This window comes from Poromitra crassiceps (assembly GCF_964638095.1).
Source record: "Poromitra crassiceps genome assembly, chromosome: 10".
NCBI lineage: Eukaryota > Metazoa > Chordata > Actinopteri > Beryciformes > Melamphaidae > Poromitra > Poromitra crassiceps.
In genome coordinates, this window is record NC_139631.1 from 34,829,084 (window position 1) to 34,846,466 (window position 17,383).

A 17,383-nucleotide genomic window follows, 5' to 3' on the forward strand; every position below is an offset into this window, starting at 1 on the left:
GCCCAACCTGTGGTCCGTGAAAGTATTGCAAGTGGGCTGTCAAATCATTTGCAAAACATTACAATCTTTGTGAATTATGTTTACTTCCTGATTTCTGTGCGGTGCAGATGGACAGCTCCTTTTATCGTTGAAATAAAAAGTGCCGTGAGAACGCATTATTTGGCCTCCGTACTGTTTACGGTCAGATGTGGGGCGAAAAAACATTTTTGAGATTTTCAAGTGGGCCATGAGTCGGAAAAGGTTGGGAACCGCTGATATTATAGATGAACATTTACATCCAATGAGTTGAGAATGCCACTGTGGTTGTTAGATAACACTGGAGCATGCTGACACAGCTTCACAGAGAGCTGAAAACTGAGCAGGCCAAATCGAAAAAGATGAGCTCATGTAAAAATGAGCCGTATTATTTACACAACGTCAAGTGCAGTGATGTGTCTGGGCTTCAAACCAACCATTTGGAGGTGGTCATATGTCCTGAAAGTCAATGGAGAAAGCACGAGTCCTCTGTTCTGGACAACGTGAGGCCCGCATACAGACTTGGACAAGGACAGAGTCCGGTACACAGTTGGCACCGATATAAAATATAATCAGTGCGTAATCACTAGAAATTAAAACGAGTCCTGTCAATAAGGCACCAGCAACATTTAGTTGCAATCAACTTAGTGCATAATGATGTAGGGCTGCACAATTAATCGTGTATAATGGCCATTTTTGTTCATACAATTAATAATTGAAGCATACTGGCATTTCGGCAACAGTGAAACCTTTCATGTAATTCTGAATCTCTCCTGTAATTTGAATGAGTCAAGATGTAGATATAAAATGCAGTCAAATCATTTCTTCATGCAGCCCTAATGTGATGCGTTTCATAATGTTTGTGCCTTTGCAACAGTTTTCATCTGTTCTACTTCGAAAACGTTTCTCTCACGCACACTTTCTCAGAGCGATTCAAACCACGTTCTGCTTCACCCTGTGAAATGACGTTTCCCTGACAAATCCCTTGACCTCCGACCTCTCTCTAATCCCATGTGATCCACGAGGCGTCTACGTCCCAATGTGCGTCATTACAGCAGCTTGTGTCCCCTACACCTCCCCTCCCCTCCCCTATCCTAATCTGGCTGTTGACCAGATCCAAGGTCTCTCGTCACATCCGCCCACCGGCCACCTCAGATGTTGGGATCCCCCTCCAGCAAGCAGAGGTCGGGGTTGGTGCCCAAGAACATGCTGCGACCTCGCTCCAGGCGGCTCTTCTTGTCCGTGAGGCGGAAGGCCTCCATGAACTCCTCGATGTCGATGCTGCCGTCCTGGTTCTTGTCGATGGTGACGGCCAGGTCGGAGATGGCCGCGTCCGTGATCTCCATCTTCAGGTAGACGCTCAGCAGCTTCCACGTCTGCCTGAAGTCCTCCAGGGTGATGAAGCCTGTTTTGAGAAGAAGTGTGGGCGGAGGGACCAATAGATCAGTGGGTTAATCCTCATTTATACTGGGAGGATTCCCCCAGCCGTCACCTGCTGCTTCTTTTGCATGCTTTCAGGTGGATTAACGGGTGACTGAACTGATTTCTAGCTGGACAACACACACATATACTGGACCCTCACTCACCCACTGTCTACTCTAACTTCACCCATTAGTGACGTTTTTGACCAGAGAAATAAAGGGTCTCTATTTTGAAACAACAAAAAACAGACCTGGAAGAAGTCTTTGCTCTGTTTCACTGTCACTCATTTTTAAAAGTTGAAATATGTTCTTGTAGCACTTGGTACCCGAATACTGAAAATATGTCAAATGACAAATCCACCCTCCAAGTTTGATGAAGAAAATGTCCTAGTAGACATGTAACCTATTTAATGTGGTTTTAGTGAGAAGGATTTATTTTTTACCTGAGTTGTCTGTGTCGACTATTCTGAAGATGGTCTCCAAGGTGGAGCGGTGGCGGTACAAGGTCTCCAGCAGACTCTGGTCAATATGCTGAATGGGGGAGACATTTTTTATTTTCATGCGAGAAAACTCCTGTAGAAGGCTTTACCTCCATGTAAATACTGTCACTGTTCATGTATTTTGACAGCAGATCCATTCATTGTCGAAATTATCTTCATGTGTGGACATTCCTTTGCACTTTTCTTAAAGTCATAAAACAAAATGCAATTGATCAGAACAAAATGTCTCTGACCGTGCCCTCCTAATCACAAACTAGCTTTATGACGAGTAAAGAGAAGGCTAATGCTGTCTTACCTCCATGCTGGGCTCTTTGATGGCGAGCTCATTGAGCCAGTCATGGTAGTTCAGCATGCCGTCGGTGGTTTTGCCGAGCTGGGAGCGCAGCATCCTCCACGGCAGGCCCAGGTGCATCACGCTCTCCAGCGCCGTGGCCCAGTCGCTCAGAGACACCAGACCTGGAGGAGGGCGGGAGGGGGGGAGGCTGAATCACATCATCTCAAAGGTTTCATTCGTTCTCATGAACATAATGGACTCCAGCAGTCTCTTGCGCCTGACCCCTCCTATCCCAACTCTCTACCACCTTCCTATCCCTAGCTACGGTCCCTTTTCCCCTCCCCCTTCATTTCCCCCGCCACCCATATCCCCCTAGCCTCTAACCCTAGCCTCTAACCCTAGCCACCCCTCCAATCCCGACTCTCTTCGTATCCTGAGCTACGGCCCCGATTCCCACTAAACATCCATCCAGTCTATTCTATTTTTATTTGAAAAATAGACTCTGGGACAGCCCTAGAGTTTTTTCCAGCTTCCTGTACAGCGCGCCTCTCCTGCCACCGTCACTTCCTTTTCCGCGTCCGTGCTCCACTGTTTACGATCTAAATAGCAACTTGCGCCGCGACTTTACAGTAATTTTCCACTGTTGTTGTAAGACGAGTTGACTCTTCTTTGCAGTGTTTATGCGTTAACGTTATTAGTGAATAGCCGAAACAGACGCGGAAAAGAAAAGCTGGAAGTGACGGAAAAGCCACCGTCACTTCCTTTTCCGCGTCCATTTCGGCTATTTGCTAATAACGTTAACGCATAAACACACTGCATAGAAGAAGTCAACTCGTCTGACAACAACGCTGGAAAGTTACTGGAAAGTCGCGGTGCAAGTTGCTATTTAGACCGTAAACAGTGGAGCACGGACGTGGAAAAGGAAGTGACGGTGGCAGGAGAGGCGCGCTGTACAGGAAGCTGGGAAAAACGGTAGGGCTGTCTGTGTTTGTTTTTATTTGAAAAATAGACTCTGGGTTCTCAGATTGCTGAGTGACTAACTGTGAGTGAGTGTTCTGAATTTTCCATCCCCTGCCCCCGGTGGGGACTGCTGGCCCAGCGCCATGGGAAAAATAGATTCTGACCAAAAACTTGTCAATCGCTTCACTATAGAGTTACTGAACACACACTGATACTTACTCTGTAATGATGAGATATGTTTAGTTTCCAGTTAATTTAGTTACGCAGCAGTACTTTTACAAAGCGGCATATGTTATGTAGACAGGAAGCCAGCAAGGAGTAAACTAGCAAGTGCTACAGCAATGGACGAGGTAGCATGAAAACTGTAGAAGAAAGGCATCGCTGTTTTGAATTACTGTACATCTTTTGGGGGGTTGATTTGGGGGTTGGAGCATCCATTGGCACTATAGGACTGTATCAGAGAGGCACAAACCCAGGCAAACAAGACATAAGTAGCTCTACAGTGAAGATAGTTCGATTTTGGTCAGATTTGGAAAAAAGATGAGAAAAAAGGGTCTAGGTCAAAAGTCGTGCGTTATGTTCAAATATAGCCTAGTTTGAATGAAAGTGAGAATTTATCCGTTAGTAAAAAAAATTATTTATAAGATTTTAATTATATATAGTTCAATATATATATTACCAACAAAGAAGTCACAACGTATAGTCGTTGGCACAATGAAAAGAAAATTGATAGATCGGAAAACCACCTGGAGGAGCCAATACAGCAGTTTATGTTGCTAAATGAAATGAAATCACTGAACTGATGACGAACCGGTGCAACAGGTCGCCGTTTCTGTGGAGCTATCAAAGTGTTCCGGGAGAGACCTCAGCTGGGTGCAAATGCTTTGTTTTTGGGAGGTTTTCCCCCTAGAATGGGGGATTATGAAGCTCAGAATAAAATACAAAGAGGTGAGCTCACGTTTCTTTCTTGATAAATAAAAGGAGGAGGAAGTGTGATCTAAAATGAACGAACACACGATCCGCTGAAAACTGAATATGATTGTGAAATTCACACTACACACCTTTGTTTTCCTTGTCAAATTCCTGGAAGGCGCGGAGGAGGTCTGACTTGTGTGCAAACAGCTGCTCCCGCAGGACCTTGAGGGCCGAGTGCTCTGTTCGCCCAACACTGTGCACAGGATAATAGCAGATATGACATGTATTGTATTGTAATGTATTGTAATGTAATGTAATAGCCAGATTTAATCAACTGACCACAACCCTACAAAGGCAGAATCTAATCTCTCTCTCTAAAGGCAGAACAGTTAAAAAAAAAACAGCATTCTTGCATGTGATGGTTATCCCCCCCAAAAAAAGAGATTTTATTTAACAGAGGATTCTGATATCTTATGTTCAACATTCATGCCTTAAGTTTTACATTTTATATTTTAGGCATTTTAGCATTGTTAGGGATGGGACAATATGCTTATCTCATACGATTCGATAAACGATATGGGGTTCACGATTCGATACGACCACGACACAATGTAATAAATAAAAGTTGAATCAGAACAAAGTCTGACTGTGGAGAATTATGTTTATTTCTGAGACACAAAATCTTTCTAGCCATGGCACTGGCTTGCTAGAATGTAAACGACAATTCAAAAAATTACAACGTGCAAAATACAGTAATATCATTTTGATGGAGAGCTTGTGAAATTGTGAAGCCGTCTCATTTGTGATCACAGAAGGGATATTTTTTTTTATTTCAATATATCATCCCATCCTGATTCCCTAGTTTGATCCAGAACAACTAACAATAAATATAAAAGAAGAGTCAAATTAAAGAGATATACCAAACATATTACATGCAAATAAATGTTGTGCATAATCCACAAATTCAGCACCAAGCCATTTGCAAAAGTAAATAAATAAATAAATGAATGAATGAATAAATAAATAAATAAATAAAAAATATCCTTGGAATATTCATGTACTGATAACAATATAGATGTACAAAAATAGTAATGTCTCATGGTCTGACGTGTGATGTGTGGTGGGCCTTTGTCCATTTGTTGGGTCTGCATACCCCTGCTGTGCTTTCTTTTCTTTTTTTCCTTTTTTTTAACCTTCTGCCTGCTGTGGGTGCTCTGTGTGTTTGTTTTTGTTTGTGTGTTTGGTTTTGTGTTTTGCTGTTGTTGTTGTTTTTGTGGAGATTGTGTGTGTTGTGTTGTGGGTGGCTGGGGACGGAGGGCATGTTATTTGTTATTGCATTCTTCGCTGGCTGTTTGCCCCTATGATGGCTAAAAAATGAATAAACATACTTAAAAAAAAAAAAAAATAGTAATGTCTGAAAGTACCGGTACCTTGATATCCTATCTTTTCCAATCTTAAGTTCAATATAGTGTAAAACCATGTGATTGTGTCAGACCTAAATGATTCATGTTGTCTGAGGTGAATGTTTGTACCTCTGTCTGACGGTGAGCTCTCTGGTCATGTTGCTGGCCTGGTACTGAACCAGATAAGGCACCAGGTCGGGCCCCAGCTTCACGTAGGCCCCCCTGTTGCTGCCCACATCGTAGTAATTTGAGGCAGAAAACAGCGTCAGGACCTAAATGAAATCGAAAGACAACACTTTTAGTACAGCAGATAACACTTAAATAGCTTTGTAGGAAACGTTCTAAAAGAAAAGATGCTTTGCGAGATATATTTTGTGACTTTTACATTTGCAGTCATTTGTTTTGTTCTAAATGTTATAAACTTCAGCTTAGTAGAGTAGTAGTAGTAGTATTAACCTATTTATTTTAAAGGGCATTTAAAGCCCCCGTCGTCCCAATTCCAAGGGCAATTTTGTATTTTTTGATGGGCATTTTGCCCCGAGCCCATGCTAATTTCCTACCCTGCTACCACCCAACTACTGCTTGTAGTTAAACTATATGGAACACATGTACAGTTAGTACTCCCCAACACTGCCATATTGGTGTGTATCCCAACATCATTCAGAGGTCCCATGCTATTCTAGCAATGTAGGTGGCTGGTAAGATAGTCAACATGCCATGGCCAGTGAATGATGGACTTATGGGCCTGATGTTCTGCAGTGGGCCCGGTCTCTGGCCTCACCTTGCGGTTGTGGCAGAACTCGTACCCGTCCTGTTTACACTCGTGGGATCGGATGAGGAGCTGCAGGTTGTGTCTGCTGAGGAAGTCCTCGGTCACGTCGGGCCCCCAGTAGCAGCCTCCGCCCCTCACCTCGTTGGGTATGCAGCCGTCCTGGGCCATGGGGTCGCTCCACAGCAGGTCCAGGATCTGGTTGTACAGAAGACAACGGGGAGGAGATGTTCAGTTTCAACAACATACTGACCCGTTAGTTCTCCTCTAATAGGACATGTCTTCACCGATAGTGACTCTCTCCGACTGCTTATTCCTCCTCCGTTGACAGAGTGACTACATGCGACCATGAAATCTTCAGAAACCTTCAGGTTTCCTCAAGTTAAATGTAAGCGTTTTTTATGCCAGTGATAATGAAACATAAGGCCAATTTCACAACTGAAATGAATGTGAAATGTCAGTGTGGCTTGATTTGATATTGAGGAACAATATTTTTTATGACTTCTAAGACCAAATTTCAGACTTAAAATGCTACTGTACATGTAACGTTAAGCTAAAGAGTTGACTTCAAATAGGACCTAATAGAATACTCTTTTCAGGACCTGTTTGTGTGCGTGTGTGTGTGCGTGTACGTGTGTGTGTGTGTGTGTGTGTGTGTGTGTGCGTGTGCGTGTGTGTGTGTGTGTGATGAAGGAAGTTTCCCCTTTCTTTTTGTCTTTTCATTAGCCTGGTGAATAAGCAGTACGTTTGCCTGCCACATGTGGGTTGAAATCTTGACACAATCACAGGACTGATGGCGATGATATAAGGTCACCACCGACACCTCATTGCAGATCGTGTTACCCTGAATGACTTCCAGTGAGTGAGCAAGTGTGGACCCAAGCAGCCAGAGAGAGTTTAGAGAACCAGATGAAACCAAATTGGACGTGAGACGTCAACAGGGCCGTCCTCACAGCGGGGTGACTGACAGCCACTTTGAAAACAAGATTGAAATGAAGCTGGGAGGGATTAGTGACGTGGTGGATTACAGTGTTTTGCGACGCACACAAACACAACAAGCTACCTATTCTGAGGTCAGAGATGATTAGGGCGTCTTGGCCGTTACCCTGGACTGCTTTAGCACACTGGCGTCGAGCCCAGGCAGGCACTCAGGACATGGACTAGCATGAACTTAAAATAAGTGTTCCCCCATGAGAGAGTCACTACACCGATATTTCAGGTGCAACTCTTCGAGACGTACTGTAGGAGCAAGCTAACAACAGCTCTACATCGGACATTGAGGAAAAATAACAAATGCTATTCGGTGGATGGTTTTATCTGCCATACAGTTAATGGTTGGGTAACAACAGAATACTTGTGACAGCATTATGTGCTATAAATACAAAAGTATGTATGTATTTATGTATTAAATAAATCATCTATTTGAGGATGACTTCTGGGAATACTTTTAAACTGAACGCTGGTGTTCTACGTTTTGTGGCACAGAAGTCTTTTGTATTTTTTGTATGCAAGCCTGAAATAAAATTGCGGAACTTTTTCCTTCTTCAAAAGTAATCAGAATACATTACTTAGTTTGGGTAATCCCTTGGATCGTCCTACTATCCTACTATAGAATGAGGAAAACGGTCTGTCTGTCTGTCCGTCCATCTGTCTGCATGTCTGTTGGCCAATCAATCTGAAGCTGCACATGGGCATTGAGCATTGGCATAGGCAGGGACTGACACATTTTCAGATTTTTCCATTTTCCCAAATTTACGCTGTTGATGAGCATTTTTGGCAAGTCTGCCCGGAGTTGTGGTGCGCATGCATCCCTGGAGGTCTGCATGTAGTTATGGCGCGTGCATCCCTCAGTATGGACTAGTGTTACTGATGTTACTGCAGTAAATAGTGACTGTAATGGAATACACTTTTACATTAACCTGCCCACATGAGTGCATTTTTTAGGAAAGCCCTAAACATGGAATCAATAATGCCATGCAATTTACATTGATCCAGAGCCATAGCGATATAAGAGTCGCGTCATCTCCATTCACTCCAATGGACCAGTTTTTTGCCTCGCAATAGTTCCCGGAAGAAAGGTTCTGGATTAAGCAGAGCTGTAGAGTTGCTGCAGAATGGAACGTTTGTGATGTCCTTTGAAAGGCTAAGACGTTTAAAGAATCCAATTGAATGCTATCAGCTTTATGCATTCAAAACATACTTCCTGGAACATACTCCTCCACGCACACTATAGCTACGCGAGTCACGTGACTATCAAGCATTTTGGTTGGACCTCCGTTTGGCGCCACTCTCTCTTTAAATCACTCTGCATTGATCTGGACAGGGAATGCGACCTTTAACCCTGACAGTGATAGGTGCAATACTCTACTGATTGAGCTTAAAAGGTTAATGGGGATACAAATTGTGTTCGTCCATCACCTGCTTCCACTCCTCCTTGGAGTCGACAGCAGCGTCAGTGGGTTCCTGGGTCGAGTCAGTGGTGTCGGACGGGTTCAACGCTTTCTGCGAACCGCTGAAGCCCGAGTTGAGGAGGCCCACCCGCCGCCGGCGGAGCTCCAGCTCCTCCTCCACCGTCATTTTGACGCGGTCGGAGAAGTCCTGCAGCGAGCGGTTGTGGAAGCTGCTCCGGCTGCCCAGGGGTTTGGCGCACGTGAGGGACAACCGCCGCTGGTTCAACCAGACCTCACTGTCCACGTCGTCGGAGTCGACGGATATCCCTCCCGCGCTCTGGTGTCTCTTTTTCGGAGGCCTCAGAGCCGACACATACTGGGGGAGGGGGAAACAGAGCAGGCCAGAGATTTGAGGGACTGTTGTAGAAACCATGGCGCTTTAAAGAATAACACAAGAAGTGAGATCCATTCATGGCTACAGGCCTCTTATCTTTGGTTTGAACAAACTAAAAGCATCGCTGATCGCAGTTTTAATTGCTTGAGACTTGACTTGATGCATGAAGAGAAGACTTGACTTGATGCATGAAGAGAAGACTTGACTTGATGCATGAAGAGAAGACTTGACTTGATGCATGAAGAGAAGACTTGACTTGATGCATGAAGGGAAGACTTGACTTGATGCATGAAGTGAAGACTTGACTTGATGCATGAAGTGAAGACTTGACTTGATGCATGAAGTGAAGACTTGACTTGATGCATGAAGGGAAGACTTGACTTGATGCATGAAGTGAAGACTTGACTTGATGCATGAAGGGAAGACTTGACTTGATGCATGAAGAGAAGACTTGACTTGATGCATGAAGGGAAGACTTGACTTGATGCATGAAGTGAAGACTTGACTTCATGCATGAAGGGAAGACTTGACTTGATGCATGAAGGGAAGACTTGACTTGATGCATGAAGTGAAGACTTGACTTGATGCATGAAGAGAAGACTTGACTTGATGCATGAAGGGAAGACTTGACTTGATGCATGAAGGGAAGACTTGACTTGATGCATGAAGTGAAGACTTGACTTGATGCATGAAGGGAAGACTTGACTTGATGCATGAAGAGAAGACTTGACTTGATGCATGAAGGGAAGACTTGACTTGATGCATGAAGAGAAGACTTGACTTGATGCATGAAGGGAAGACTTGACTTGATGCATGAAGGGAAGACTTGACTTGATGCATGAAGTGAAGACTTGACTTGATGCATGAAGTGAAGACTTGACTTGATGCATGAAGAGAAGACTTGACTTGATGCATGAAGAGAAGACTTGACTTGATGCATGAAGTGAAGACTTGACTTGATGCATGAAGTGAAGACTTGACTTGATGCATGAAGTGAAGACTTGACTTGATGCATGAAGTGAAGACTTGACTTGATGCATGAAGAGAAGACTTGACTTGATGCATGAAGTGAAGACTTGACTTGATGCATGAAGTGAAGACTTGACTTGATGCATGAAGTGAAGACTTGACTTGATACATGAAGTGAAGACTTGACTTGATGCATGAAGTGAAGACTTGACTTGATGCATGAAGTGAAGACTTGACTTGATGCATGAAGGGAAGACTTGACTTGATGCATGAAGAGAAGACTTGACTTGATGCATGAAGAGAAGACTTGACTTGATGCATGAAGGGAAGACTTGACTTGATGCATGAAGAGAAGACTTGACTTGATGCATGAAGAGAAGACTTGACTTGATGCATGAAGTGAAGACTTGACTTGATGCATGAAGAGAAGACTTGACTTGATGCATGAAGGGAAGACTTGACTTGATGCATGAAGAGAAGACTTGACTTGATGCATGAAGAGAAGACTTGACTTGATGCATGAAGTGAAGACTTGACTTGATGCATGAAGTGAAGACTTGACTTGATGCATGAAGTGAAGACTTGACTTGATGCATGAAGTGAAGACTTGACTTGATGCATGAAGAGAAGACTTGACTTGATGCATGAAGTGAAGACTTGACTTGATGCATGAAGTGAAGACTTGACTTGATGCATGAAGTGAAGACTTGACTTGATGCATGAAGTGAAGACTTGACTTGATGCATGAAGTGAAGACTTGACTTGATGCATGAAGTGAAGACTTGACTTGATGCATGAAGAGAAGACTTGTGTTCTGGTGACTTGGGACTTGACTTTGACTTTTATGACTTGAAAAGGTTTCTAAAGTCTTGACAAAAGATCTTGTGATTGTTTTAATGACTTCGATTGAAAGTGGTGAGATTTGTTCCATCAGACAATTTAATTTAAATTATGTTTTCTGAATTCATATGGAAAGTTGAAACCGATTATAGAAATCAAACTCATGATGCTCTCAGCAAGTTTTTATACTATTAAAAGCATATTGTATTAAAAACATCACAGTATATTATAGCCTATATTATATTTGTTGTGTCCAAGGTTTTGGTCCAGTATCTTTCAGTGAGTGTTTGGTGGTTCCTCACATTGTGTCTGTCCAGTCTGGCCAGGAGAGAGAGGTCTGTGCAGTCGGAGATCCCTCCATGCAGGACCAGCACCTTCTGGTCGATCACCGTTGCCAAGGGCAACCAGCTGAAGATCTTCTGCAGCAGCTTCAAGATCCGTTTGCCGTGCATCTGTGGAGATACACAAACAGGAAATGCTTGGAAAATGAAAGGATGGCCTTAAAATGACATAATACAAAATAATAATAATAATAACAATAACAATAATAATAATTAGACCACTATAATATCAAAACAAACCTAGCCTTTGAATTTAACCAAACAAGAAGTACTTGAATTTTTAAAGGAATGTGTATCCAGCATTATGTGCATGTTGTGTGTTCAGTCTGGGGGAGGAAACACAGGACAGTGGGATGTCTTCTGTGGATGTCTTCCTGTGTGGGCCGTCAGACCACCATGTTCCTCCTGACTCACCAGGAGAGAGTCAGCTGACCTGCTGTCCTCCTGTTTAATGACCTCAACTCCTCTTAGCTGCCAAGAGGAGTGACCAAGTGGATTCCTTCATGGGAGTGGGAGTGTGTGTGTGTGTGTGTGTGTGTGTGTGTGTGTGTGTGTGTGTGTGTGTGTGCGTGCGTGTGTGCGTGCGCGTGTGTACAGTTATGTAGGCCAGTGATTCTCAACATTTTTCATATTGAGGACCCCTAATTCAGTCCACATTAGAGCCCCCATTTGAAAACATTTTGTCTCTCAGACCCAATGCGAGGATACTGTTTTTTTTGGCACATATGATTTTGTAAGGATAATAGTGAAACTATGATCAAAGCAGTGATTCTTCTACATTCTGTAATTGTGTTAACTTCAGGTAAATCAGAATGAGAATCAGCTTTATTGGCTAAGTATGTACACATATAAGGAATTTGACTCAGGTACATTGAATAATGCTGAAGTTTAACATTTCATCCATTTTATGGGGACCCCCGGGGACCCCCTCAAGGACACCTGGTGGTCCCCGGGCCGCATGTTGAGAACCACTGGTGTAGGCGAAGTTGACTGTTGCAGTTTTAAGTGGTGACTCTAAAGGAGAAATTCTACCTCTGCATACCAGTTTGATAAGCTGGGTGAGGAGTTAATACTGAACAAAATAAAAGGCGTGTCTTGAGGTATTTAGAGTTGCAAATCTAAATAGAAACATACCTTGTATTTCGTCAACACCTCTTTGGTAAAACCATACCTAAACCAGGAAGACAGACACAAGAAAATGTTACTTCCACCTGTCAGTAGAAGAACATTATATTACATTACAAACAAACAGACGCACGTTTTGCAGCCAAGCTCTGTTCGAGATCCCAAGGTTTCCAAAGATGCCAAATATGTCATGCTGAATAACAGGGAAATGTATAATCTAGATTTCCCCATTTGATGGGTTTGGGGCGTCCCGGTAGTGTAACGGTAGATTCCCTGCCTACCAACACGAGGGTCGCAGGTTCGTGCCCCCCGTGTTACCTCCGGCTTGGTCGGGCGTCCATACAGGCACAATTGGCTGTGTCTGCGGGTGGGAAGCCGGATTGAGGGTACGTGTCCTGGGGCGAAAGGGAACTGGTGGGAATAGCGTGATCCTCCCACGTGCTACGTCCTGCCGGTGAAGCTCCCCGAAGCGGCTGGCAACTACTGCGCATGTGTCGGAGGAAGCATGGTGTTAGTCTACGGCTCTCCCCAGATCGGCAGAGGAGTGGAGCTGCGACCAGGGCAGCAGGGGGAAATTGGCCAATTGGGGAGAAATGGGGGCAAAATCAGAAGGGAAAAAAAGCTTGGGTTTGCATATTTCACTCAATATAAGCAGCTATAGGTTCAGTATGTTTTTTCTAACTTTGAAGCTACTTAAAAGGGAGTTTATGGGGAAACGCTGGGTGTGAGGGGTTAATACCTTTAAAGTTAGAAACTGAGGATTGAAACAGCTGGTTACACTTGATGAAATTCTTAAAGGAGAGCAAGCAGTGAAACTTAAACCTGTTTGCTATCCAGAGTGAGGAATTGAACCTTTCCAGAGATGCTCACAAGTAATTTTTTGCAAGTCCAAGTCAAGTCTCAAGTCTTTGGTCACAAGTCCAAGTCAAGTCTCTTCTGGATGAGCGTTCTATCATCTGCTGCATGCAATCTGGTCTGCTTAGAACACTGCACAGCTAAAACGAAGGAATTCAAAGCATGTACTATATTATCCTCACTCCTTTATTAGAATACAGTATCAGCATTGATTAGATTACATTATTAAACATTTCCTTAATGTTAATGCCACCCAAAAAATATAAATACAAAATAAAGATTGTTCACAAGTCTCAAACCTTCAAGTCCAAGTCAAGTCTCAAGTCTTTGAGGACGAGTCTCAAGTCACTGTGTGTGTGACTTAAGTGCGACTCAAGTCCAAGTCTGAAGTCCAAGTCCCCATCTCTGAACCTTTCTCATACATGGTATTTTGGGCTTTACCATGTTCCAAGTAGACCGTTTTTTTTACCTCAAGTTGACTATGTGGTCCTCGTGGTTTCCTCGGTTCAGGTGGAGGTCAGTGGGATAGACCAACAGGAACGCAAACAGAATGAGGAGGATCTCGATGGAGTCTTTGCCCCGGTCCACAAAGTCTCCATTAAACACATAGGTCTTCTCCAAGGACGGCATGCCATTCTGCAGCGTAAACAACATGCAAGCGGAAGCAATATCCATCAGACAAATCCGCGATCCAAATATAAACACAAAGTCTTCCAGAGCTCTTTTTCACACGCAAAAGTTGACAAACTGATTTGCAGATCCTGTGCAAAGAAGGAAACCCAGCATGTTGTTCCGTAACTAAACATTTCATGTTGTAGCCTAACTAAACATTTATTTTAGTTTTCACATATTTTAGAGCGTTGAAAGGTTTATGTTTGTTGGAGCAGACTTGTATTTTGATTTAAGATTAGAAAACTTTTACAACTTCCAGTAAAAAAAGAATAAATCCAGCTGCACTTTAAAAATGACTACAACTATAAGTTAGAGGCATTTTGGCATTTTTAAGATTTGAGTACTTGATGTCTCTACCTTGTAGAATATCAACAGCAGATCCTCCAGCTGTCCATGCAAATCACCTGGGCGAAATGAAGAATTTTGAACCAAAATTAGATATACACTATTTATAAGAAATGACACCCACTCTCCCATATTGAATTCGACCATGATGTTCAGCAGCACGATAGAATCACAGAATCATTCGTCTTTCAAATATCGCATGATGAATTTCAGCGAGCAATATTCTGCAATAAAACCCTTCAAATAGAAATAAACCAACAGTTTATGAATAACAACTTAATGGAAAGGAAGTAGCCTACATTCCTTCGTGTCACACATTGTACCGTCCAAACCTTTGCAAAAAGAACGACCATGCATTGTTTTCAAATTATTTCCCAGAAATTCCCTTGATGTGCTGTGTATTATCGATAAATCAACCATTACTTCCCGCTCACCACAAATGGTGATTTCCTTGCTGTGGCAGGTGGAGACTCGACTGATGTTTGGCAGCATCCGGAGCCGTTTCCAGGTTTCCAGGAGGAGCTGGAGGACGTAGCGCGAGTGCAGCTGCTACTGGGAGAGACACTGTAGTTAGCCAAAAGGGTTTAGGGGTGAACACAGTCATATTGCAATATCTAATAATAACCGATATGAATTGTGGATTCATGCAGACAGAGCTGTTCCCCATCGTTTATTTCTCGATGCTTGAAAAAATAAAATAAAATAAAATAAAATAAAATAAAATAAAATAAAATAAAATAAAATAAAATAAAATAAAATAAAATAAAATAAAATAAAATAAAATAAAATAAAATAAAATAAAATAAAAACTAATGTGCAGCTTTTTGCAAATTGGGACATACAGCAGCCAGTTTGAAAAGATGTAGGTATATCAAGGCACTTCTTGTCGATGCGTATATATTGAGGCAAAGGAATCGCACAGGCCTTCATCAACCCTTATGAGGGCCTGTGCTGTATGTGCCACAATGCACAAGTCATTTGCTGCAATAAATGTCTGTTTTATCATCAAGTTCAAGTACCTCTGTATCCTGCTTCTGAAATCCAGTTCTCATACTAAACAATTCAGCGTGATACAGAGGGAAGTGCTACTTCAACTTGTACAAGTACAGTTAGTCAACACTGCCATTTCCATTTTTGTTTGATCATTTTTGTATCCCGATTTATAGAATAGATTTTCCCGTATTGCTGAAGTGACAGAGGGAGAAAACATTTTGTTTTGAGTTATGAAACCCACATTTCCTTCCTAAAAACTCTGCTCGGCACACTGATACGAAACTGCTGAGTGTGTGAACGCAGACGACTGAACCCACGACACGGTTTTGTAAAGCCCCACCGGTTTCACCCACCCTCTTGTCCCTGAAGGCCTCCACCAGGCCGGTGGCTTGCTCGGCGGTGAGAGGGAAGGTGAGGTGCGGCCCGGAGTAGATCTCCGGCACCACGATGTTGTTGTAGGAGAAGTACCTCTCCCACTCCGTGTCCCGACACACCTCGTTCTCTCGGAAGATGTGCGAGATCAGATTTCCTGGGAGGCAAAATTCCAGACCCCGGAGGTTAAACTCAGGAGATTCCGGCAGAAACAATCTAAAAATATGTGCGAATCCAAACTCCAAACCAAGATCGATTTAAAATGGAAATCTTACGTTCATTGCTTGACGGCGTGAAATTGTCCATGAGGTAGCCAAGGAAATTATAAAGCTGCATAGGGAAGAGAGATGATGGTTCAGCTCATAGATTAGTTTGAAAACCTGGAACATACAGTAGAGGGCGATATATTGGACTTCTTTTTTTTGGTAGTTTCTCACCTTTATCTGAGCCTGTTCACCAGAGTATTCGACGGACTGGAATATGTGCCAGGTGTATCTGCGCCTCGTCTCCATACGGGCCACATACTGACGGTACCATCGCTGAATTAGCACAGCGGCCTTTATAGCTGGAACAGAGAATACGGAGAAAAGCCATTCAGAAATGCTCTGCTCCATAGAGATACGTGTCTGCTATACCAGGGGTTTGCAAACTTTTTCATCTCGGGAGCCAAAAGATAAATGTTGTTGTGTCTCCCTGGGACGCAAACTCACAAAAAACATACGGTAATAATGAGTTGCCATGACGACCAGTGGGCGACCCACCCCCCATTGGTTCGCGACCCAAATTGGGTCCCGACCCATAGTTTGGGAAACACATGTGTATGTTGTCCACTACACTCAGTATGATTCTCTTCATTTGAAAACGGATGTTATTCTAGGATGAAAAGAACTGTTGAGTAGCCCAATGGAAGTAACTAATTACATTAATACTCCCTGGTTACTGTCATTGAGTGCCTGATTTGTGTTGTTTTAAATGAACTACTTTTCACTTTTACGTAGGTTTTTACACCAGTACTATTTGCTTCTACTTATCAGTATAGTAGCAGTACTTTTAAATTCCAGCACTTTTTCAAGCAGTTGCCCTGCTCCAGAATGTCTGTGTTTTTAGCTTATGGTTGACTTCTCCTATTTGACAGAGGACAAACAAGATAAACAAGGAGGTGTGGCTTACTTGTGACAGCTACATGCAGGACAGCAGAAAGGAGAAAAGAAATATAAATTCATAAATACAGCACACATACATACAGTAATACTATAAGTGAAGCTGAGAGATGGCATTACTACACTACAGTGAAGTGATCAGCATCTAAGGCCACGTTACCTTTTCCTTGTTTGTGGAACTGGTCGGATTTTGAGACGCCACATCCCATGACTGTTCCTCCCATGAGAGAGCAGAGCAGGAGGCGGGCAACGTTCAGCTCCGTCCTGTAGGAGGCGGGCAGCGTTCAGCTCCGTCCTGTAGGAGGCGGGCAGCGTTCAGCTCCGGCCTGTAGGAGGCGGGCAGCGTTCAGCTCCGGCCTGTAGGAGGCGCGCAGCGTTCAGCTCCGTCCTGTAGGAGGCCGGCAGCGTTCAGCTCCGTCCTGTAGGAGGTGGGCAGCGTTCAGCTCCGTCCTGTAGGAGGCGGGCAGCGTTCAGCTCCGTCCTGTAGGAGGCGGGCAGCGTTCAGCTCCCTCCTGTAATCTCCTTATGTGCTGGTTCACTCCTAACCAGAGCTGATTGGCCTCAATCCTGCAGCAGAGGCCTGTTGGTTGGTGTCTGTTTTTCTATGAAGGCTTACATTAAGACTTCTATGAAAACTGAACACAGAGGGGGAAAGGGGGGCGGGTGTTCA

At 43.4% G+C, this 17,383-nt stretch overlaps 1 protein-coding gene across 1 annotated transcript; it reads right to left on the reverse strand.

Moving 5' to 3' along the window:
* Positions 1–1,166: 1,166 nt before the first annotated feature.
* ppef2a (protein phosphatase with EF-hand domain 2a) lies at positions 1,167–16,922 on the reverse strand (the record flags this gene model as incomplete). Its single annotated transcript, XM_083645409.1, has 16 exons — positions 1,167–1,420; positions 1,880–1,967; positions 2,232–2,392; positions 4,232–4,338; positions 5,618–5,760; positions 6,270–6,455; positions 8,676–9,023; positions 11,153–11,302; positions 12,326–12,362; positions 13,641–13,807; positions 14,201–14,247; positions 14,623–14,737; positions 15,535–15,710; positions 15,829–15,883; positions 15,991–16,118; positions 16,874–16,922. The coding sequence occupies 16 exons, from the start codon at positions 16,920–16,922 to the stop codon at positions 1,167–1,169; spliced, it is 2,211 nt and encodes a 736-aa protein (XP_083501535.1).
* Positions 16,923–17,383: the final 461 nt, after the last annotated feature.